The sequence below is a fragment of the Fusarium flagelliforme genome (assembly GCF_020744385.1).
Source record: "Fusarium flagelliforme strain FIESC 12 MPI-CAGE-AA-0113 chromosome Unknown B0J16scaffold_5, whole genome shotgun sequence".
NCBI lineage: Eukaryota > Fungi > Ascomycota > Sordariomycetes > Hypocreales > Nectriaceae > Fusarium > Fusarium flagelliforme.
Window position 1 is genome coordinate 1,843,389 of NW_025763507.1, and position 21,910 is coordinate 1,865,298.

Consider the following 21,910-nt stretch of genomic DNA (forward strand, 5'->3'; position numbering starts at 1 on the left):
CTCCTACATTATTGATATTGACATTGACATTGAGCAGTCGATTAGTCCATCAGTCAACCAGCGGACAGATTGAGGTGCAGGATCAGTCTACCAGAAGAGCAATATCTAGTAGGTATCTAGTATTTCAACCCGACGTTCGTTATTTTGAGCGACCAAACCAGCCTGAAGCTGCCCCAGACTCAATAAAGCTACTTACACCTGGGCTGTTTGTAGATAGGTCGCCTGCCATTTTCAAACGGTACTAATTAAGTCAGTTGCTGTGGCCTCTTTTCTTGGTTTAGACTAATGCCTTGCCTTCTTTCTGTACCATCTGTTCACAAACGAAACGCCTTTTCCTTCGACCGCAGGCTGTTTCGCTTTGATTTATCTGTATATTCCATTAAATATATGTCGTTCCAGTTGAACCGTTTGTCGTCGTTCTCCTGATCCCTACCCTCTCTGCTGTACTCCTGTCAGCCCCTCGCCGTCCACTCGCATCAAGCCTGGTCCCAGCGCGGTCACCCCTCTAAGCAGTCCCCCCCCCCCCCCCCCTGGATTGTTGGCCCTCTCTATTCTACTCTACTCCGTGTTCTGCCTTTCATAGCAAGGTCTGCAACCTCCTGCGACTCCTTGCAATTCTCGTGGCATGCTGTCGCCGCTGCTGCGCCGTCTCTTCCGTCTCACGAACTGAACTCTTCAAGATCGGCTTCCTTTTGATCACCAATAGGGCCCGCCATTTTTTACCATGCCCTGAGGTGAGCTTTGCAGCCGCAATATGCTCAAGATACAGACCGCCGCCGTGCCGCCAAGTATCCACTCTTCGCGCACTATCCACGACCCCTCCGGCGACTCAAAGTCCGCTTCCGTGTGCATCACGTCTACCTCCGTGCAAGCTTCCGAACAACAATCTTCAACTACTCGGGCTGATCCCGCCTGGGGCTTCATGAACGGCATCGTCGGTACCGCCCCTATGGGGGCCATGTACGTTCGCGCCCTTTACGACTACGAGGCCGACGATCGCACCAGTCTCAGCTTCCACGAAGGAGATGTTATTCAAGTCATCACACAGCTCGAGAGCGGCTGGTGGGATGGTGTCATAAACGGTGTTCGAGGCTGGTTTCCAAGTAACTACTGCCAAATCATCACGAGTCCCGACGATATTCCCGACAGTGCCCATAGCGGAGTCTTCGACGCTGCCGAGGATGAGGTCGAGGATCCTGAGATTTACGATGACCAGTATGATCAAGACGATGACTCTGAACAAGATGGCCCTATCGCACTCCCACTCGAGGGGACAGATGGTGGAGATAGCTCAAGGGCCGATTTTTGGATTCCCCAAGCGACCCCCGACGGGCGCTTGTTCTACTACAATATGATGACGGGAGACCGTAGCATGGAACTGCCTTTAGAATCTCCTGTATCCGCCAACGAGACTGGCCCACGAGACCGAATGAACGTTAATATCCCCGACAAAACCAGGCCGCCTCCTGAGATGATGGCTCGTGGTCTGACTCAAGACGAGGACGATGAATATTTGACATCCGCGTCCGAGGCTGAAGGTGACTCGTCGAGACTAGCCTCACGTCGTTCAAAGGTATTTGAAAAGATCGTGGACGCTGCCCCTGCATAATTTAGCTTGCTGACATCTTCCAGCACCGCCACCGTGCTTCGTTTGGTGCCTTGTCGCCATCGACATCTATGGATTCAATCAACGGCGCATCGCCTGTTGGCCGCATTCGAAATGGCGCCGCTTCGAATGGCCATCTTGCTGCAGGTCAAGTCCCTAACATAGCATCGGCGACCTCGTTTACCAGCACTACTTATAACCTTCCCACCACGGCTACTGTTCCTCGATCATTTTTCGATGATGGCTCCACGCCTTCTCTCAGTTGGACCTTGCTCGTCTCTAATATGCGGCGCGCTATCGACCGCTACCGCGAAGCTATTATGAATAACAACCGCTCAGAATATGTAGCAAAAGCCGAAGATATATCTGATCACTTACGATTGCTGCTTGCCGCTGGCTCAGGGACTACCGACAACCATTCGGGTCAACCCTCTATCATCTCGACCAACAAAGCTCTGTATCCTCACTTCCGCGACATGATGTCCAAATTCTCCAAGCTTGTCATTTCTTCTCACATAGCGGCTGCGGATTGGCCCAATGCCGAGTCCATTCAGAAGTGTCTGCAAGAGGCTGATGGCGTTCTTATGGGTGTATACAGCTACGTGGAAGTGGCTCGGCAGCAGCGTGGCGAAGAGATCCCTCGACTCTTCCCGGGCTTCGTTATTGGCAGCACTACTGGTGGTAGCTGGCAAAACAATGGGCTGGGTCCCCGGGATGAAATCACAGCCAATTTCCTCGAAGACGAGGAGGGTGTCGTGGAACCCACCGCAATTCTTGACAACAAAATGCTCGAGCGACTGGACGAACAGAAGCGCATCCTCGTATCCAGCATTCGGGAACTAGACAAAAGCCTAGTTGTGCTAGAGAAAGTCGTCACACCTTACAGGCACGAGGTCATCGGTAACAATGTTTGTTTTGCTGGCGGAAGGGTTCTTGATACATTCAGGCAATGGATAGCCATGATTGAGTCTATTGATTTGTCTTCTTTGGGCAACAGCTTCCAGACACCTCAATTATCTGACCTCGGTACCAACAAGCAGAGCCTTTACGATAATATATCTGACCTCATCCTGGGTTGCCAAGCCGTTGCTGGGCCTCTGGCCGACGAATGGTCCGAAGTTCGTGGTGAGGCATTGGAGAACCGTTTGGAATATGTCCGACAGTGCGCCCGAGCACTTGAAACCAACTCTTCCCATATTGGTTTTTCCCTGCAACTGCTATCTGAGCAAGTCCAGATCAACATGCAACAACACCAGACAGAACCACGGCCTCGCGAGAACTCCTTTGTCCGGAGCACTCTACAAAGAGGTGAGACAATGCCCTACGACCGCCCACACCAGCGCACCGAATCGAGAACTGCTCCCGTGCGGCCGCCTCTCATCACATCACAATCGTTTACCGAGGGCGAGCCTGCACCTGGCAACATGCGTAGAGGTGACTACTCCAAGGTGAAAAAGATCTTTGGCGAAGACCCTTCCCCACAGGTTCCAGTAACAGAAGACACACCCGAATTTCTGCTCCTAGATTATGAACATGAGGTATCATGGGACAGCAAGACATCGCCCCCTACTGTCAAGGGCGGATCCCTGCTGGCACTCGTCGAGCAGCTCACTCGTCACGACAAACTTGATTCAAATTTCAATAACACATTCCTCCTTACATATCGATCTTTCACAACAGCTCGAGAACTCTTCGAAATGCTTATCAAGCGATTCAACATTCAACCCCCAGAGGGCCTCAGCCAGGTAGACTTTGAGATCTGGAGGGATCGAAAACAAAAGCTTATTCGGTTCCGTGTTGTTAACATCCTGAAAAACTGGTTTGATAACTTCTGGATGGAGGATTATAATGACGAGTCCAAGCAGCTTGTCCGCGACGTCTACAGCTTTGCGAAAGATACAGTCAAATCGACAGAAACACCCGGTTCGGCACCTTTAATGGCAGTCCTTGATCAAAGACTCAGTGGCAAGGAAGCCGGTGCTCGCAGGATGATCCAAACGGTGAACCAGAACACGCCGACGCCGATCATGCCTAAGAACATGAAGAAGCTGAAGTTCTTGGATATTGATGTAATCGAATTTGCCCGCCAGCTCACTATCGTCGAATCCCGATTGTATGGCAAGGTGAAGGCGACAGAGTGTCTGAACAAGACCTGGCAGAAGAAGGTCCCTGAGGGCGAACCTGACTTGGCGCCTAACGTCAAGGCACTTATCCTACACTCGAACCAAATGACCAACTGGGTCGCCGAGATGATCCTGGCCCAGATGGAAGTCAAGAAGCGAGTGGTCGTTATCAAGCACTTCGTTTCTGTTGCCGACGTGAGTTAACCACAGGCACAATCTTTTTATTGCCAATAAAGTTACTGACTCTAGAATAGCGTTGTCGTGTTTTGAACAACTTCTCAACACTGACATCGATCATCTCTGCATTGGGTACTGCACCCATCGCTCGCCTCAAGCGGACATGGGACCAGGTGCCACAACGTACACATGCTACGTTGGAATCGATGCGCAGGGTGATGGCGAGCACCAAGAATTTCGGCGAGTACCGAGAGGCTCTCCATGCCGCTAACCCACCTTGTATTCCCTTTTTCGGTACGAAACCTTTCCCCGAACTCATCCATAAATGATAATACTCACAACTATTCAAGGTGTCTACTTGACCGATTTGACATTCATCGAAGATGGTATTCCCTCTATTATCAAGAAGACTAACCTCATTAACTTCGCTAAACGTGCTAAAACTGCTGAAGTCATTCGAGATATTCAGCAGTACCAAAACGTGGGATATTCACTTCAACCCGTGCCGGAGCTGCAAGACTACATCTTGAACAACATGCAGGCCGCCGGTGATGTGCACGAGATGTATGACAAGAGCTTGCAAGTTGAGCCTCGTGAACGAGAGGATGAAAAGATTGTGAGGTATGTTGCATTGCGGAACACGCCCGCATCATATGGAGCGGTACCCTCCTTCTTTTGAGTCGCCGTTTTACGATAGTCGGCGCATTGGAGTTGTCAGTTCGCATTAGCGGCTCGCATTTTATTTTTATTTTTTTTGGGTTAAAGTGAAAGAAAGACATATGCTTACTTGGCGTTTCTTAATTACAGGGTTTTGGCCGAGTCTGGATTTCTATAAGCAATGGGCCCCTGCAAATGTTTGAAATATCTCTGCGACTGCGAATCTCAACCATCTAGATTTGGAAAGCGAATTGGGGACGAACCGGGAAGGGTCGTATTGCAAAGCCGTTTGCCATCCTGACAGATTATGGTGGTCCCGAATAGTCATGACTTGCGGCGTATGCTACGCCGCCAGCTATCAGAATGGACAGGAAGCGGCGCTACACCAAAGCACAGAACCGGGAAACGGCCCGGAGGAGTTGGTGTGGTGGGATTTGGCAACAGGGGGCCTTGAAAGTGCGGAGATGCTTGACAACGGCATCGGTAATACTGGCTACTGGGACGTATATTGATGTTGACGGGGCATCTTGAAAAGAGGGTTTCAAAACGGGCTTGTTACAAGCAACTGCAGTACCTGAGTATATGTATCGTTTTTGGCGGATTTGTTTGGCGCACCAGAAATCATATGGGAACTTTGCATGGGAAACGGGCTCACAATTTTGACGGACATGAATGGTGGAATTTGCAAGTGTACGCTGGTCGCACGAGGACTGAATATACCTGGAAGACTCAAGCAGGCAGCATAGCACGCCTAGAAGAATCCAAGGGAAGCGAACGGTTAGAATCCGACCTATTGTTAAATGCTCTGTTATGAACCTGATATACTGTGTGACAAGTTGGTGCTAGTGGTCAGCACGACGGCGTCTTGAGCCTGCAACAGCATTCCATACTATCATCTGTCACGTTGATGTATGGGGGCCAGTATCCTTGCATCGAGGTGAATTACTCTTCAAGGCCATTGACTAAAGGAATAGATAAAAGAAGAAAAAAAATGCAGAAATCCCTTGTCGGTCTTGTACATTGATGCGCTGCCTCTGTTTCAAATTGTTGAAGCGAACCATATGCACACAGGACTTTGTCCAAGGTTGATAATTTCACTGGCGACATGCCAACTCGAGATACCACCAATATGCCTGTCTAACCATAGTGAAAGCAACAATCAACCGAAGCGTAAGAAGCACATGACAACATGAACAAGGTGGGAAGCCTCTGAGGAGCGAGTGCAATCAAATCGACTCAAAACATAAATTCCATGCTGTAAGCTTTGTGCGATATTATTTCCACTCATTAGATACTACATTTACAACATCCTGGAGTCGTACTGTCACTTAGTGCTTGTGAAGCTTGGCCTTGATGCGCTCGCCAAGACTGGGCTTATCCTTCTTAGACTCGTGGGAGCTGCCATGGTGCTTGTCGCTGGAGTGAGACTCAGTGTGAGAGGTAGGCTCTGAGCTGCTACCTTCGCCAAGATGAACACCCTTTTGCTCCATAAGCCCTGGCGATCATTAGCCGTGGTCAATAGGAAAGAAGAGTAGAGGCATTTAACTTACGGTCAGCCTCGCGTCCAGCACCGGGCTTAGAGGCGTCAAAATCGCCGCCATCAGCAGCGAATCCGGAGGCAGTGATGTACTCATCCTCCTTAGGGTCGTGGGGCTGGTTCTCGGAGTTGGACGACTCGCCAGCGCCAGAGCCGACCTCATTTGGCTTACCGGATTGTCCTTCGACCGGAGCGTTTCCTGCATCACCGCCATGCTCCTTGGCGAGTTTGTCGATAGGACGAGGCCCTGGTCCCTCGCCAATCTTGGCGTCGGTACCTTTGGAGGTGTCATCTACGTCGTGAAGGTCCTTGTTACCCTTGTCGGCTTGTTCCGGGGGGCGCGTGTCGTTCTGTTCGGCAGTGGTATCCTTTGAGTGGTTGGGGGCTGCAACAGGAGCGGGAGCTGAAACTGCAGATGAAGCAGTTGTTGAGATCTCGACAGGCTTTGGAGTAGGGTCTTCTCGCTCGAGTCCGGGTGTGCGCTCCTCGCCGTGATTTCCGTAGCTGTAACTTTCTGCAGCTCTTTCTTGCTGGGGGGTTTCTGTAACCATCGTCAGTAAAACAATCCGCACATGCTGAGATAGGGTCCCGTTTCGCACCAAGATTGCCGGCATCATATGGCTCGCCATGGGCAGTGTCACCCTTAACTCCAGAGACGGGCTCTCTGTTGCCTGTCTCTTTCTCGCCCCAGATGGCCTTTGAGGCTGTAGCAGTGAGGTTGTTGATAGTATCCATTGTGGTTTTATTTGTGTGTAGCCTATGTAAGCAGGTGGAGGAAAGCGATGTCGCAGGTGACGTAGGATTGGAGTTTAACTGGGTATCTTGGGTGCAAAACGGGGGTATAATGATGAACAAAGATGACAATGAGAAGAAGCAGGAGTGCCACAGAGATAGCTGAAGTTTAAATATCACATCCAACAATAGGGAAGAGGAGGAGGGGGAAATGGTTTGGCGAGCTCTGACGTAGTTGCTTGTTGGGTGCCAGGTTACTAGCTAACCCCCCAGGCTGCACAGGTGTTTGATTGAACAGGTCAGTAGACCAGATACATCATAGCTGGATGCTAATGTAGACAGAGTTACTATGAATAGAAAGAAGCCTTCCGTCGAGTACAGTACAATATCTACAGTCCGTGTCGAGTTAGGTATTGTAACTTCTGGTTGTCCTAACCTACCCAACCTAATGGAATCCAGCATGACCAAAAGCAGAGTATTGTACTATACTATAGTCTAGATACCAGACGACAGGCTGTAGAACACAATTTGTGTCGGGCACCTTAGGTACCTAGGTAGGTAGCTTAGTATAGAGGCAGGTAGTCAAGACAGAAAGATGGCATGGCTTTCCATGATCCGTATGTGGCGGCGTCGAGTTATGACGCCGCGGTCGATCAATGGGCCTGGCAGGGACCTAGGTACTATAGGATACTGAGGATGTACAGTAGTAGCTGGATGTCCTAGTGCTCTACTGTAGGGATGCTAGTGCCTATTTCTAGGTGCCTACCTATGTGATAGGTGGGAGATGCTTCGATACTTCGAGCCGTATCCCCGCTCCAACTTCCCTTATTCTCATGTTGTTGCATTGGATCCATCCATGTGAAGAGGATGCTACTGTATGTAGGTATGACATGACGTAGCTCAGGCCTCCACAAAGACACGACAGGGAATAAGCTTGACAGTAGGCGGTTAAAGATGGAGGCCCGAGCATACTGTACAGTCTGGCAGGTGAAGAATAGGCACCTAGGTATCCAAAGATCCAACAAAGAAAGAAAAAAGTATTTAGATTTACCTAAGTAGGTATGTATCTCTCAACAGGCATTGCTTTAGGTAGGTAGAGAAGAGGCCGTGTCTTGGTGATATAGATGAAAACATTGTCTTGGCCCAGATGGCCTCCACTAGGTACTAGGTGAGTAAGTACTGATGTACTGCATGTAATTTACCTACCTCAGTACTTAGGTACGGCTGTACAGATATCCGTAGGTAGGTGTGATTGATTAGTACCGTGCCGGGTACATCTACGACGTCATGGCTCAAGTTGGTTGTTGGCAGGATAGAAGCGGGGAAAGCCGAGCAAACTTCTTGTATGTAGGGACCTACTGTAGGTACGATACAGCTTCAACGCACCTGATACCTGGATATATGCGAGTTCTTGATACTGCCTGCCTGCATATATTATATCTATATCTGTCTGTTTATAATTGGGTTCAATGTCTAATGTTAGAGAAGGATCTGTATGGAACCCGCCCTCTTGGTTGCCTTTGTTCGCATTTTTACAAATTAGGCAGGTCGTTGAGATGTGACGAGCATAAGAACCGACCATCTTCAGACCGTTTGAGACAATATGCAGCCCTAGCAGCAATTCGGCCGAGTGCCGGCTTTTGCCCGGGGATGTGACCGCAAAGTCATAGACTAGAGTATTTCTCAGATCAATAGGCGCCTTTTCCGCGATTTTGCCTACATTATGAACTAATTAACTTGCAGGTTGTTGTATGCTGCCCCTGTGGCCTGTTGGCAATCCAGGCAAACAGACCCAGTACGTAGGCAGTCTGATGAGGTCAGACCTGAATTGAATTGAATTGAATTGAATTGAAGTCTATCAGACCGAAACCTCCTGTTAGGGTTTAATGAAGCATTAATGCATAAGGAAATATGCCGTCCGTGCAAGAAACTCTTATTGATGAACGAGCACCTAGATACGTAAGCAAGTGAACATATAAGGCTGATATAGATGGAAGCAAGACACAATCGGATCCCAGTTTCCTTGGTAGCGAGTCATCAACGTGAAGCTTGCTGCTGCTTTGGATGACTTTGTGAAGAACATCAAAGAATGGGAAATCTTATGCCATCACACCATCAGACTACTTACTGCCCCTTTCCTCACCTTGCCAAACCTTGATCCTTTGAAATTTCCCCTCTTGACGTGAGTTGTGATAATAGCTGACAGGGAGACCCTTGTTGTCCTGGACCACTCAGAATGACACCTATCACCGCATCACGTATCCGTACAGTCAGCCCATTTATCTGCAGCGAGCATGAGAGCCCCATTCATTGCTTTCACGGTTCGGTTTCACGGACTTGCCTTTAATCTAGGTACGGTAGTGCGCTGATTGAACCTCATAGTGTCCACTGCCTGGAGCCGTACCGTCCCCAAGATCCGAGCGTGTTGAACGTGCGTCTGTTGCATTTGACAATGCTGGCTGAAGATCTCCTCCGAGATGAGATATGATCGATATTTGTGTTAGTGCCGTGGACGGTATTAGTTAATCTCCACACGCATCATGCTGCCAACTAAATGTCTTCGATAATGCTAACAAGAGTAATACATATATATATGTGTGTGTGCAAATAGAGGTCAAATTACCTTGGAGGTGGAAGGAATCTGAAGAGCAGTGTGCGATCGTCAGGTACTGTCGCACCAAAATCAAGTGGAGGTCATGTAGGTACTACCTAAAGGTACTAAGTGAGCGAGTGGAGCGGGTACTGTCTGGCCGTACCTAGTCTAAAGACGCTGTAATGCTAGTCAGCTCCTTTTGTAGGCCGGGTCCACTACTTGGGCTGTCCTACCATTCTTGTCCAAGGAGCCATCAATTTACGGCTTCCGCTTCCGTTTCCGTCTCGACCATACTTAGACTCTTACCCTTGTTTGTCTGCTTAATCTCTAATCTTTCAAACGTGCCGACTAATCTACTGGACGCCACGCCACAACCAACTCAATATCTGAAAAAGAAAAGAAAAGAAGAAAAAGGCCGACGGCACATGTCATCGTGCCGGCTGCCTTAGTAGTTTTCATCTTGGTATAGTAATGCTGTTTTTCTTGTTCTGCATGGCCCTTCTCCTTCTACCTTTACTTCAAACCTACCTGCCTACTTACCTACCTTGCCTACCCAACTCCGCCCATCCCATCTTGGCCATCCCTGCGCTTGACTCGGCCTTCCGTTGCAATTGCAGACATAGGACTCACTTGCATGTGCCGAGTGAGCAGGTAAGGTAGGTACTATACCTACATACTGTACCTGCCTACTTACCTATACCTACCTTATTAGGTGTATTAGTACCTGGGTGTCTCTCCATCCTATCCCGTCCCCTTGGGTAGGTAGGAACTATAGGTAATTAGGTAGGTAAGTACTGAGATAGTGCCTACCCCGCGAAATTCACATCAGACATCTAATATTCTTCCCCTTCCCTCAGTTTCCGTTCCCTGGGCTGCGGGCCACCCCTACACTCCTTCCCTCCCCTCCCCTTCCCTCCCCTTACCTTTTCCATCTCCCTATCGGAAACACAACGGGCTTGTCTCATAATATCTGTCGCCCATTGTGACCCAGTTAACCAACATCAGCTGAACGCCCATTTAGGACAGGGCAGGACAAGGCAGGGCAAGACGCGGATACTTCGTTTCGAGGCCAGGCCACGCCCAGCGGTAGTTTCAAGGCGGCTGTCAGTGAATCTGCCGAGCTCAAACCTCCATATATGAACGCTTGAGACGGCGGGCGCAACCAGTACAACGCAAGCAAGGCAAGACCACTATACGCGATTCGTCGTGGGTTTTGCTCGTGATGGGCTTTGCTTCTTGAGCTGGCTCCTCAACCTCACCTACCTACCTACCCTCTTATTGTCTTTCATCCGCTACGCATCTGTACGCCAATCTTGCCATGATCCATTGTCCTAGTATTTCTACCTGTCATCCGTTGCCCCTATTAATTTAACCTGGATAGCACACCCGATCCTGGACCACCGCCAATAAGCTTGCAACGTCACAACAGTTTGTTTCTTGTTATACAGCCTGCAACTGTTATCTCGCTCGTTGGAATTTCCACGTAGGTACTGACTGGGATCGGAAATCTGGAAGACCAGCAGCTCCACGGATTCCGTCTCCGTGTTGCCAAATACACTCTTCGATAGTCGCTGGAACCCAGCAGTCGGCAGAGCGCGGCTGTGACGCAAAGCTGCTCGACGGTCATGGTATACTGTGGTAAAGCCTCTCAGGGCTGCCAAAATTGTCGAGTCCGGCGTATCAAGGTAAGTATCGAAAGCCACATAGGCCTTTCGGGCGACCCCATCTCGTTCTACTATCTAAGACAATTGCATTTTATTGTTTGTCCATGGCTAACTGCTGTGTCCTCGAAAGTGTGACAAGATAAAGCCGGAATGTTCGCAATGCATCCGAGTTGGAAAAAGGTGTCCGGGTTATCGTGACCAGTTGTCTCTCATGTTTCGCGATGAGAGCAGCAAAGTGATACAGAAGGCACACGCTCAATGGGGTGTTGGCGACTCCACCTCCGAAGGGCTCTCAACACAAACTTCATCGAGCTCTCTTGCTTCATCTTATGCATCCAGTGCTTCCACAAATTCATCTTCCTCCTCTGTATCCTTACACACACACACTGCTCCTTCCTCCGCCATCTCCAACACATCGCTCAAAGCCGGGTGGCCTACATCCCCTACTTCCACACCGAGCCAGCAAGCTTCGCCTCCTACCCCTTCGTCTCCCACTTCGTCCTCCGTCCTATCCATATCCTCGGTCGCCAATGCAATACATTCTAACCATACCCGGCCGTCGCGGCTCCCGACACCCATCGACTCGAGCCTCGAGGACCAGGGCGTTCAGTTCTATGTTAATCGCTACCTTATTGGTCACCCCGATGAGCCCAGATATCCTGGCGACTTGACAAGTACTGAATGGCTGTGGGACCCAGCCGTGCAGGATATTATGGCTGCCGTCGGCCTCGCCAGCCTTTCGAATCTTAGGGGTGACACCAGTATGATGACGATGGCCCGCCAAAAATACGGACTAGCCCTACGTCAAACTGGTCGTCTTATACAGGCTTCGAGCATGCCGGATTTTGAGGTTACAATGCGCTCCGTCGTCATGCTTGCCATGTTCGAGGTGTGTGCCCTTACCCCCGATGCTGTTCAATATGCCCCCATGGTCAGCACGATTTCTGCTTTCCCCTTCAGTTGCTCGCTGTTGGCAAGATATATACTAACCTCTTTATAGCTCGTTAAAGGGGCACACCAAGGCATTGCTCACGTGCACGCGCACGTTATGGGTGGCGTTGCTTTATTGCGAAGGTGGTTACCTATGCCGGCAGCGGCCTTTCTTGGTGTTCGTGCCATGGTGCAGATGTCTTACTCTCTTGTATGCTGCGTTGCCTTTCCTCTGTAATTTCATGTTGACTCACAATTTTGCACAGTTCATCCCCGCATACATCTCAGCAACGCCTCTACCGGACCCTCTATATGAGTGGGTTGCGTTTGCCAAAACCCTCCTCGAACCTGCAGATCATCCAGCTACGGATCTCGGTCCCCTGATCGGTCGATTCATCCAGGTATCAACTTATATCAAGACCCATGCTTTGACTGATGGTCGGACACACACTGCTGCGACCCTGAAACAGTTATTCGACATCGATGTATCTTTCCTGGACTGGGAGCGCGAGCTTGGGCCGACATGGCGATTCCGCACAGAGAAGGCTAAACATCTTCCATCATCTGTGGTCTTTGAGGATGTGTATCATGTCTATTATGATATGTTTGTCGCCCGAATGTGGGGCCACTACCGATGGGCACGCACTCTTCTGAATCAAACGATCATTGAGTTCATCAAGAAATACCCAAAGTCCAGTACACCCTTGATGTCACTGGCCGAGTACGGACACCGATATGAGATTATAAGAGAGCTCGCCCGTGATACTCTTGTGAGTACCCCGACGCATTGGCGCCACCCTCTCCTTACCGACAAATCTGCCATGCCAGTTGAGAGGATGGGAGGTGCGGGCTCGGGCTCAGCTGGTCTTCCTGTTCTTTTATTCCATCTTCAGGTAGCTGCATGTGCCCCCGGAGTGCCAAGGACATATTGGGATTGGGCATTGGCGGTGATGGAATGTATCTGGAGTGACATGGGCATTCTACATGCTAAGTCCATGATGGAAACCATGAGGGCGTACCGAGACTCTCTCCTGATAAAAGAGGAAGCAGTCGAAAACAATGCAGGCTAATTTGTTCGCCAAGAAGCAGCATGGCTATGAATGGAGCCGGGAGAGATCTGGATCAGTATGAAAGCATCTTGTTCGGTGTTAATTGGTTGGCTACGGGGCTGCATTTGCGTATACATTGGCATCAGTTACGGCATTGGATTTTATTGTTTGGTGCAAGGTGGGAAAATTCATATCGGAGTGTTTGGATTATAGGCAGTAGGATTTGGGCACGGCCTTTGGATGATCAAATTTCGCAGTTTTGGTTAATGTCCTGAGGACTTGATGCCGCCCCTCCCCCCCTTTCGATCATGTTGGGCACAGAAATTCCCGATCAGTATGGTTAGACGGATCTTAGATCACCACTTCTTCTTTTGTGTTGTGGCCAACACAATCCAAATTCTGAGAAAGGTACCGCATGGAACTTTTCCTTCGCCATAATGCTCCTTAAAGAGGCATGTCCTTGCGACTGTCTTAGTGCCTTAAGGTACGTTGGTAGATGAGTACCTCCTGGAGCGCAAGCCAGCTGCAGACGGGACCCAAGGAACAACCTAACTCGTTGTCACCCAGGCAGGTTCCTATTTACCTATCTGGACAAGATATTGAGAGGGAGAGTATCAGAGAATAGAGTTTCACTGCTGTCGGGTAAAGCCTAATCCTTTGTGTTATGTTATCAAATCATGGTAGTGTCTTTATGCGTTTTTGTCGCAATGTGTACCATTCATGATGGATATTACCCCGGATCCATCCAATATTAGGTACAGTACCCAACATGTTGGGCGGAGAAACAGGGCAGTGTTGGTGGGCCGACTCTTAGCCAGTGGAGGCACGTGTATGTGTGTCACTGGCAGCCGCAATCGCAAGGCAGTTAGTTACTAAGGTACCTAGGTAGGTAGGTACCTATGGGCGGGCTGTACCTCAACTACACTTTGAACTCCACCATAACATAACATCCATAGATGTAGGCTTGTTACGACGACCATCCCTTGCGCTTTCAAACAATTCATGGTTATCGCACAAAGTCGAAAGTCATCGCCGGTGCAAACAAGATACCTCTCGTATAGTCTCGATTTTTTTCTTTTCTCTTTCCCCTACCGCAAAACGTGTCCATCATGGGATCAGACGCCCGCAAAGGTAACGCGACTCTACGAATGCGCGACTGAATAGGATTAACCGTGGCTTGCAGGCGACGATGGCACGATCAAAGTCGCATCGAAGAACAAGAACGGCCGAATAAAGCTGAAAAAACCTGCGCCAAAGCACAGTAGACCCGGAAATTGGAGGGACGGTGGTGTTATTGAAGGTGGTATGTTTCAATGTCGCATCTTGGCCACGACACCAAAAATCGCTAATGATATGAAGACAAGAAGAAGAGCGGCATTCCCCCTGAGGCTGCACTTTCTCCAGGCCCTGTAGTGAATGAACTAGACGAAACTTCCCGCGAAACATTTGCGACTGGGCGGCCGCTTGAAGATAGTCCTGATCTCCAACAATGCAAACACTGCAAGAAGAGCGTGCTGAAGACAGCTGCCAAGGCACACATTGCACAGTGCCTGCGGTTAAAGAAAGAGAAGGCACAGAGAAAAAAGGAAGCCCGCGAGGCCAGAGAAAGGGCAAAGGAGGCAGCAAGACAAGAAGAGCAGCGGAAAGAGGACGAAGAAAATGGCATAGAACGAAATGACGACGACAGCGATGACGACGCCATATCGGCCGAGAAGAAGCCCACCGGAAGCAAAACTGCCAAGAAGGCTGCTGGGAAGAAGCCAGAAGACGACAAAAAGGGGAAGAAGCGAAAAGCTGATGGAGACCCAGACAAGGGGCCAAAGAATAAGAAGAAGAAGGACGAACCTAAGGCCAAAGTCCCCAAACCAAAAGGTAGAGCCCTCCAGAATTATGCCCCAGGGAAACTGTATTGACACCATCATCAGGACCTGTGGACGTAGAACGACAATGTGGTGTTCTGCTCGCCAACGGGCAGCCGTGCGCGAGATCACTGACATGCAAGAGCCACAGCATGGGCGCCAAACGTGCAGTCGCGGGGAGGTCTCTGCCTTATGACATGCTTCTTGCTGCTTACCAGAAGAAGAATCAGGCAAAACAGCAGAGTAGGTTTTCGTTCTCGCTCGTATCGTCACGTAAGAATGCCCTGCTTACAAACGTTCTCATCCACAGAGGCAGCACTCGACGCCAACGCTCCAATAGAAGATGAAGACGAAGCAAATAACGGACCTGTCGACTCAGACGAAGAAACAACTGCTGTAATGAGTGCATTATCACAATGGCGCCCACAGCCTTTAATACCGCAGCCCACTTTCACACCTATAAAACGGCAATACCAGCTTGCGAGACTACATGAACAGCTTCAGATGGCTACCAACAGTGGAAGGACAAACATTTTCTCCGTCACTGGTTTTGGGGCGCAAAGGCTACCTGAAGGCCATCACGGATTGCAACCAGCTGCCGAAGATGCACCAGGAGAAATGGATCTTGGAGTTGCAGGTTTTGGCAACTCGAGCAGGACGACGGCTTCTTTTACACCTCAGAGACAACCATCCGTTTCAAGCAGAGCATAGAAGCCTCTGCAGGACTCCCAGAGATGAAGACGAGAAGCCATGGACCCCTCCAAGTCTTTTACAAAGGCCTACGAAGGACACAAATGTTTGTTTTACTGTTGCAACACAACAGAATATCGAGTACAGCAACCACCAGATGCGGCAAACCTCCACCATCAATTTGCGAAACCTTTATTTATACTGTTTGTTGTACCTCGGAACTGGGTCACATGCGATGTGATTGGCGGGGTTGTCGCGCCGAGGTTGAGTTATGACGTCGTAAATTCGGTAGCGCGCGTCGCTCATAGTTGCGACTCAAGACATTACCTTGTCTTGTTGGCAACTCATCTCCCACACATGCAACTACGTGTGCCTCCTGATATTTACGAACCTTTCCTGTGGCATTGAATCATCATCACAGTCTACAACTCGTTGCAATGTCATCTCAACAAGTCCTCAGCGCTCTCGGCCATGCCGTGTCTGGCTCAGTGGGTACGGCCATATCAACAGCATCTTTGTATCCATTGGACCTTGTCACCACCCGGCTCAAAGCGCAACGAAAGAGCAGCGATTCCCTGGGTAACTATGATGGTGTAATCTCCGCCCTGAAAGGAATCCCCGCAAACGAAGGCGGGCTCAAGGCTCTCTACAGCGGACTAGGAACAGACGTAGCCAAGTCAGTCGTGGACAGTTTCCTTTTCTTTGGCTTTTACAACTACCTACGGCCTCGGCATCGGAAACCCAGTGTTATGGAGGAGCTCCTCGTTGGAGCGATCGCAGGTGGTTGTGCCCGAGCTTTAACCACACCCATTTCTAATGTCGTAACAAGGAAGCAGATGCTGGGTAGCGACCAGTCTTTCATGAGAATCCTCTCTGCAATCCGAGAGGAGAATGGCTTGATCGGCCTCTGGTCTGGTTACTCAGCTACTCTGATTTTAACTCTCAACCCCAGCATCACATTCTTTGTCAATCGCCGGCTTGCAGCACGCATTATACCAGCGCTTGAAGAAGAGGACATTCCAGTAGCATGGATAGCCTTCTTAATTGCCGCCACAAGCAAAGCCAGTGCTACGGCTATCACATACCCTTTTCAAACAGGCAAAACCCGTCTCCAAATGGCGAATGGCACCGCCCAGTCAGCAAGGGAAACTCCAGAAGATGGAAGGTTAGGGCCTGAGCATATGCTGAAAAAGTTTGTTAAATTTCTGAATCAGTCCATTTATGGCGTCATCATTCGCATCATCACAAACGAGGGCGCAAGAGCATTGTACGCTGGACTCCAGGGCGAACTGCTGAAAAGTTTCTTCAGTCACGGGCTCACAATGCTCACCAAGGGTGTTATTCATAGATTTGTTCTTCGTGTGTGGTTTATGATGTTATTGCCTCACCTACGACAAAGGCGACTGCGGATGAAGTAACAAGATATATAGTTGGTGAGGGTTCAACACTGAAAAGCAACGCTGGATCGCTCCACAGTATTGCCTCCATGAGCTGAGAAGCCAGTGCCTTCGGACTGGAGGGCAACCAGACCAGGTACTAAAGAGCCCGGGGCAGCATCTTGCGTCTGTGACTTAGAGGTCAAAGGTGCGTCGCAGACGTAACATGTTAGTGGTGTATCGTCATCGGAGGATGTCTTCTTGAAAGGCTGAATCATGAACTGCTTGACGCAGCTGTGGCACAGAACGTGACCGCATTGTTTGGCCATCATGGGGTTGGATGCGTTGGTGAGCATCTTTAAGCATGAAGGGCAGGCTCTTTGCTTGCCTTTGGAGGTTTCCTCTTCAGTGAAGTTGATTGTAATGAGATTTTGCATTGTGATGGGGTGCGGGTTTTCGGTCGAAGACGCCGGGCACGTTGGAAATGTCTTGTCCTTCTTTACCACCGGGAGGAATTTGCTCGATTGGGCATCTGGTGTTAGCGATGGGGTCCAGAACGATGGAAGATGCGGTTTCGCAGCCTGTACAATAGTGTTAATACGGAAAGCTGAAGTTTATAGGGTCGGACTCTCATCACCTTCTCTTCTTCCAGCGCTCTTCTGGCCTTGGTTTTGTCCTCACGTACAATGCGATCTAATTCGTCTTTATCGAGCTCGAACTTGCGCTTCGTCGCTGGTACCAAAGCGAGAGCATTCGATTCATCTGTTGTTGGGTCTGGTTTCCCATTATCCATTTTATTCGCATCCCCTTTCTTCTTGCGGTCCAGCCCAGCTTGTGTCAACTCAAAATCCTGAATCGCGCGCGCATGATCCTGTTCATCTTCGCGTGCCCTTTGCTTGGCGGCTTCTTCGTCTGCAATAGCACGGGCCTTTTGAGCGCGCTTAATGTCCTTTTTCTGAGCGAGGATGTTGGAGAGTGCGCATTCGCGACAAAAGATGTCGCCTCGACGGCATGAGACCGGGTCACGAGCGATATTGAGACATAGGCCGCAGGAACCAAACGGGAGGAAGGAGTCGCGGTGTAGACGGGCGGATGATGATGACCAATGGGACTTTGCGAGGGCGCGTTCGTGAGATGTGAAGACGGGGCGTGAGGTATTTCGTTTGCCTGTGGTAATTGAATCAGTATAAATAATGTAATAAATTACGATGGTGTTATAGGCGTACTATGCGCTGACACCATGATTTGTATCTAACAGAGCAGCGTTACGGTGACGTTGAGAGCTACTGGTAAGAGAAGAGAATAAGTTTCGAGTCGTACGACTGAGATTCGAAGCGGTTCGGGTTGGAGAGATACGTCTCCTAACTTCAGGCAGGGTAAGTTATTGACTGTGGAATGGGATGCTAGATGTTGAGAAACGATTGAGGAGGTATGTAGAAATTTGGAGCAAGAAAACTGATGATGAATCTCTCTATCCGTACTGCTATGAACTTAGGTCAATAGGTAGGTAGGTAGGTACTATGTCATTCTACAGGGTACCTACTGCATGGAAGGGAAGAAAAGGCTCCATGTAGGTGGGTCTTTAGCCATGAAGCCGCTTCTCTCCGGGATCAAGAAATACTGTGAAACTTGGACTGTACTTCTTTCTACTCGACGAGTGCTACTCTACATTCCGATGCTATGCTTTGATGCAGTTTGCCAGCTGTATAAACTATGTCGGATCATGAACCTCCTACGCAGCCAAGTCTGCCGTGGCGCATAGCCTCAACGGCCGTCATGGGCACAGTTGGCGGGCTCTCAAGAGGGTTCATGAATGGATTCAATAACCTCCAAGTCACAGGGCTCGATGGACTCCTGGGTGTTCTCGATCGTCGGAAAAAGGAGGGGCGTGAGCGTGGACTGCTCACCGTGTGCAACCACGTCGCAGTGTATGTGGTAATTTGAGATGTATTTAATGAGTTTGGAGGCTAACTATGGTCATCTTATTGCTGAATAGACTTGACGACCCTCTTATATGGGGCATCCTACCACTACGTTACTTCTTCGACGCAGTCAACATGAGATGGGGACTTGGCGCTCACGATATTTGTTTCAAGAATAAGTAAGTTTGCAAGTATATAGACAAAATCGAGTGCTGGCTGACAGGACGAACAATAGGTTCACATCCACGTTCTTTAGCCTGGGACAAGTCCTTCCCACGCACAGATTGTGGTATTCCCCATATGGCGGTTTGTATCAGCCAACCATGACCCAAGCCATTAAATTGCTGTCTGGTCCCTCGCCAGCATCGTGGTCAACAGCTTCAGACTCTCCACTATCTGCGACTCCTCCTTCAACGCGGCCTCCTCCTGTCCCTCAGCCACTTTTCTTCTCAACCAATGGCCTCGACCAGTTCCCGGCGCCGTCTGCTTACCGTGATTACCGAAACGCTTGGGTTCATGTCTTTCCTGAGGCTTGTTGTCACCAGAGCCCGGACAGCGGCCTGCGCTACTTCAAATGGGGCATCTCTCGACTAATACTCGAGTCCGATCCTGCTCCCGAATTCATCCCTATGTTCGTGCATGGTACTCAACATATCATGGCCGAAGACAGAGGGTGGCCGAGATGGGCGCCACGTGTTGGGAAAACAGTAAGAATAGTGATAGGCGAGCCAACTGACGTTGACCAAGTCTTTGGTCACCAGCGAGCTGCATGGCGTAAGCTTGTTGCAAAAGGGGATCCAGAATTGCTTCGAGACAGCCCGGAAGCTGCCGAGTTGAGAATCTCGGTGGCCAAGAGAGTGAGAGACGAAATCGAAAAGTTGCGAGAAAGCCTGGGGTTTCCAGCTGAACAGAATGAAGCACCGGCCCTGGCAGAGACGTGGGCCAAGGACCCTCCCCAAACGAAGTTCAGAAGTCCTGTTGACGGGAGTCTGGTCAACAGACATGGTCCCAAGAAATGAAGCCCAATGTGCAGAAACCATACGTCTCGCTTATATAATGATGGACTCGGGAAGATGGGTGACTCATGCTCCTTAGACTACACGACATTAGTTGTTGACACAAGAATATCGAATGATAAGAAATCCTGACACCAGTACGCTGCAGCCCCCAAAACTTGATATCTTTCTGCTCCCCGTCTAGCTCATATTGACCCCAAACTCCGTAGTGCTTGCAAAGCACCACGCGACACTCCCGTATGTTCCTAGACAATACTGAAATACGGAAACAACCAATCCAACCCAAAGAGATTTAGCAAACACGCCTTCGACGGCAGGCCAAGGCATGTGAAAGTCGGCTGTGAAACAACTAGTACGTGTCGAAGCCTTGGCTGGGGACAGCTTGAGAGTATGCACGAGCCTGTGCCTGGAGAGCTTGCTGCTGAGGGTGCATCAGTAGGTCGCTGAACCAAGCGTGCTGAAGGGCTTCGTGTGCGCTGATCCTCAACTCCGGTCGAAGCTGGAGCATCCTTTGCAGCAGATCTATACCAGTTGGATCAATCGCCGGGAGGATATTTCGAAGATCCTGGGTAGCATACATCTGGAAAGTTGGCTTGTACTCGGGGAACGAATTAATTCCTGGCCAGGTACGTTCTGTCGGTGTTCCCATGATGCGGAAAATGCGAATGATTTGGTCTTCATTGGTGGTTCCGGGAAATAAGGGCCGCCCCGTAAACATCTCAGCCATGATGCAGCCGGCCGACCAGATGTCGATGCTGGTGTTGTATGTACGGCTGCCGAGTAAAACATCAGGGGCGCGATACCAGAGAGTAACGACTTCGTTTGAAAAGGTATTGACAGGAATACCAAAGGCACGGGCAAGACCAAAATCACCAAGCTTCAGGAGACCCTTGCTGTTGATCAGCAGATTTTGAGGCTTAAGGTCACGATGAAGCACACGATTCTGGTGGCAAAAATCGATGCCTTTGAGTAGCTGGTACATGAAAGACTTGATGGTAGTGGGTTTGAGGGCACCGCGATCGCCATGTGTATCCATGTACCTCTTCAGGTCGCCATCCATATATTCGAAAACAAGCATAAGCTTGTTCTCAGTATGAATGACATCGTGCAGGCCGACAATGTTTTCGTGCTTGAGCTCCTTCATCAACGAAATCTCCCGAATAGCGGTGGACGGGGTGCCTTCTTCGGAGTCGAGGTGTATTTCCTTGAGCGCGACAAGCTCTCCGGTCTGCCTGTTACGGCCCTTGAAGACAGTAGCATACGTTCCCTCGCCTAGCTTCTCGAGCTGTTGGAAGGAGCTGGGGTGTCGTTTTCCGTCCATGATAGAGGTGGACGGGTGGAGGTCTGTTCAGGAATCTATTCGTAACTGGGGCGCGAGGTAGTTGGGTTGAGAGTCGAACACAGAACAATGGATGGTGTGCCACCGATCTAGACTGAAATGCAAGTAAAGAGTGTCGGAGGCTCGAAAGATGTTTGGGTTTGTTTGAAATCCGAATTGAATCCGAATCCGGATCCAGATCTGGCTCTGGCTCTGGCTCTGGCGAGGTTATAGAGGGAGAACCAAGAAAGGATAAGATAAAAGTGGGAGTGAGTCCGCTCCTGATAGTTGGGGACTGACTAACTCGGAAGAAAGCTGCTCCCTTCCAGGTTGGTTTCACTTTTCGGTGTCACAGCCTCTCTGCTTATGTATATAAAGCCGAACCGCAGATGGAGGTTGAAGATGGATTGATAGTTTGTTCCAAAGTCGATAAATGATGGCCTCGTTGTCGCCGTATCATAGATACATACCTAGGCTACCTTACTCAGGGAGGGGGGGTTTGGAAGGGAGGGGCTGAATAGTCTAGGTGGGTAAGAAAGAGATGGATGGGATCGACAGAAACGGACGCGCTTCTGATCAGAGACACCAGGGCTTAAACTGGTAATTGGTGGGTGTTAATCCATGTCACGGGTCACGAATAGTGTGTCCATATTGTCCACTG

General features: G+C 49.8%; 8 protein-coding genes across 8 annotated transcripts; 5 read left to right on the forward strand and 3 right to left on the reverse strand.

Moving 5' to 3' along the window:
* Positions 1–754: 754 nt before the first annotated feature.
* On the forward strand, positions 755–4,585 carry B0J16DRAFT_271119 (ras guanine nucleotide exchange factor domain-containing protein; the record flags this gene model as incomplete). The annotated part of the gene is made up of 4 exons (XM_046123568.1): positions 755–1,573; positions 1,633–3,924; positions 3,984–4,200; positions 4,257–4,585. The coding sequence occupies 4 exons, from the start codon at positions 755–757 to the stop codon at positions 4,583–4,585; spliced, it is 3,657 nt and encodes a 1,218-aa protein (XP_045981312.1).
* Positions 4,586–5,634: 1,049 nt separating this feature from the next.
* On the reverse strand, positions 5,635–6,964 carry B0J16DRAFT_156225 (uncharacterized protein). Its single transcript, XM_046122129.1, has 3 exons — positions 6,700–6,964; positions 6,114–6,641; positions 5,635–6,058 (listed from the first exon to the last, which is right to left on the reverse strand). Exons 1-3 carry the CDS (start codon positions 6,833–6,835, stop codon positions 5,892–5,894), a joined length of 831 nt encoding a protein of 276 aa, XP_045981313.1. The 5' UTR covers positions 6,836–6,964; the 3' UTR covers positions 5,635–5,891.
* Positions 6,965–10,610: 3,646 nt separating this feature from the next.
* On the forward strand, positions 10,611–13,220 carry B0J16DRAFT_156348 (uncharacterized protein). Its single transcript, XM_046122130.1, has 4 exons — positions 10,611–11,110; positions 11,220–12,020; positions 12,090–12,230; positions 12,286–13,220. Exons 1-4 carry the CDS (start codon positions 11,051–11,053, stop codon positions 13,087–13,089), a joined length of 1,806 nt encoding a protein of 601 aa, XP_045981314.1. The 5' UTR covers positions 10,611–11,050; the 3' UTR covers positions 13,090–13,220.
* Positions 13,221–13,982: 762 nt separating this feature from the next.
* Positions 13,983–16,021, forward strand: B0J16DRAFT_156362 (SCA7, zinc-binding domain-containing protein). Its single transcript, XM_046122132.1, has 5 exons — positions 13,983–14,199; positions 14,252–14,371; positions 14,428–14,940; positions 14,994–15,170; positions 15,238–16,021. The coding sequence occupies exons 1-5, from the start codon at positions 14,178–14,180 to the stop codon at positions 15,636–15,638; spliced, it is 1,233 nt and encodes a 410-aa protein (XP_045981315.1). The 5' UTR covers positions 13,983–14,177; the 3' UTR covers positions 15,639–16,021.
* B0J16DRAFT_156357 (mitochondrial carrier domain-containing protein) lies at positions 15,847–17,046 on the forward strand. The gene has a single exon (XM_046122131.1). It carries the CDS (start codon positions 16,055–16,057, stop codon positions 17,033–17,035), a length of 981 nt encoding a protein of 326 aa, XP_045981316.1. The 5' UTR covers positions 15,847–16,054; the 3' UTR covers positions 17,036–17,046.
* A 12-nt stretch (positions 17,047–17,058) lies between these two features.
* On the reverse strand, positions 17,059–18,587 carry B0J16DRAFT_307001 (uncharacterized protein; the record flags this gene model as incomplete). Its single annotated transcript, XM_046124813.1, has 3 exons — positions 18,220–18,587; positions 17,631–18,160; positions 17,059–17,574 (listed from the first exon to the last, which is right to left on the reverse strand). Exons 1-3 carry the CDS (start codon positions 18,233–18,235, stop codon positions 17,059–17,061), a joined length of 1,062 nt encoding a protein of 353 aa, XP_045981317.1. The 5' UTR covers positions 18,236–18,587.
* Positions 18,588–18,603: 16 nt separating this feature from the next.
* B0J16DRAFT_156372 (uncharacterized protein) lies at positions 18,604–20,107 on the forward strand. The gene is made up of 3 exons (XM_046122133.1): positions 18,604–18,921; positions 18,990–19,094; positions 19,151–20,107. The coding sequence occupies exons 1-3, from the start codon at positions 18,707–18,709 to the stop codon at positions 19,932–19,934; spliced, it is 1,104 nt and encodes a 367-aa protein (XP_045981318.1). The 5' UTR covers positions 18,604–18,706; the 3' UTR covers positions 19,935–20,107.
* B0J16DRAFT_156373 (kinase-like domain-containing protein) lies at positions 20,108–21,558 on the reverse strand. The gene has a single exon (XM_046122134.1). It carries the CDS (start codon positions 21,250–21,252, stop codon positions 20,281–20,283), a length of 972 nt encoding a protein of 323 aa, XP_045981319.1. The 5' UTR covers positions 21,253–21,558; the 3' UTR covers positions 20,108–20,280.
* Positions 21,559–21,910: the final 352 nt, after the last annotated feature.

Coding starts and splice junctions, on each gene's coding strand:
- B0J16DRAFT_156225 (XM_046122129.1), bottom strand. CDS start 6,835: ATGGATACTATCAACAACCTCACTGCTACAGCCTCAAAGGCCATCTGG. Junction 6,642..6,699: donor ATATGATGCCGGCAATCTTG/GTGCGAAACGGG, acceptor CGATGGTTACAG/AAACCCCCCAGCAAGAAAGA. Junction 6,059..6,113: donor TGCTGGACGCGAGGCTGACC/GTAAGTTAAATG, acceptor AATGATCGCCAG/GGCTTATGGAGCAAAAGGGT.
- B0J16DRAFT_156357 (XM_046122131.1), top strand. CDS start 16,055: ATGTCATCTCAACAAGTCCTCAGCGCTCTCGGCCATGCCGTGTCTGGC.
- B0J16DRAFT_156362 (XM_046122132.1), top strand. CDS start 14,178: ATGGGATCAGACGCCCGCAAAG. Junction 14,941..14,993: donor CAAAGTCCCCAAACCAAAAG/GTAGAGCCCTCC, acceptor CACCATCATCAG/GACCTGTGGACGTAGAACGA. Junction 15,171..15,237: donor GAATCAGGCAAAACAGCAGA/GTAGGTTTTCGT, acceptor TCTCATCCACAG/AGGCAGCACTCGACGCCAAC.
- B0J16DRAFT_156348 (XM_046122130.1), top strand. CDS start 11,051: ATGGTATACTGTGGTAAAGCCTCTCAGGGCTGCCAAAATTGTCGAGTC. Junction 11,111..11,219: donor GTCGAGTCCGGCGTATCAAG/GTAAGTATCGAA, acceptor TGTCCTCGAAAG/TGTGACAAGATAAAGCCGGA. Junction 12,021..12,089: donor CTGTTCAATATGCCCCCATG/GTCAGCACGATT, acceptor ACCTCTTTATAG/CTCGTTAAAGGGGCACACCA.
- B0J16DRAFT_156372 (XM_046122133.1), top strand. CDS start 18,707: ATGTCGGATCATGAACCTCCTACGCAGCCAAGTCTGCCGTGGCGCATA. Junction 18,922..18,989: donor GTGTGCAACCACGTCGCAGT/GTATGTGGTAAT, acceptor ATTGCTGAATAG/ACTTGACGACCCTCTTATAT. Junction 19,095..19,150: donor GATATTTGTTTCAAGAATAA/GTAAGTTTGCAA, acceptor GACGAACAATAG/GTTCACATCCACGTTCTTTA.
- B0J16DRAFT_156373 (XM_046122134.1), bottom strand. CDS start 21,252: ATGGACGGAAAACGACACCCCAGCTCCTTCCAACAGCTCGAGAAGCTA.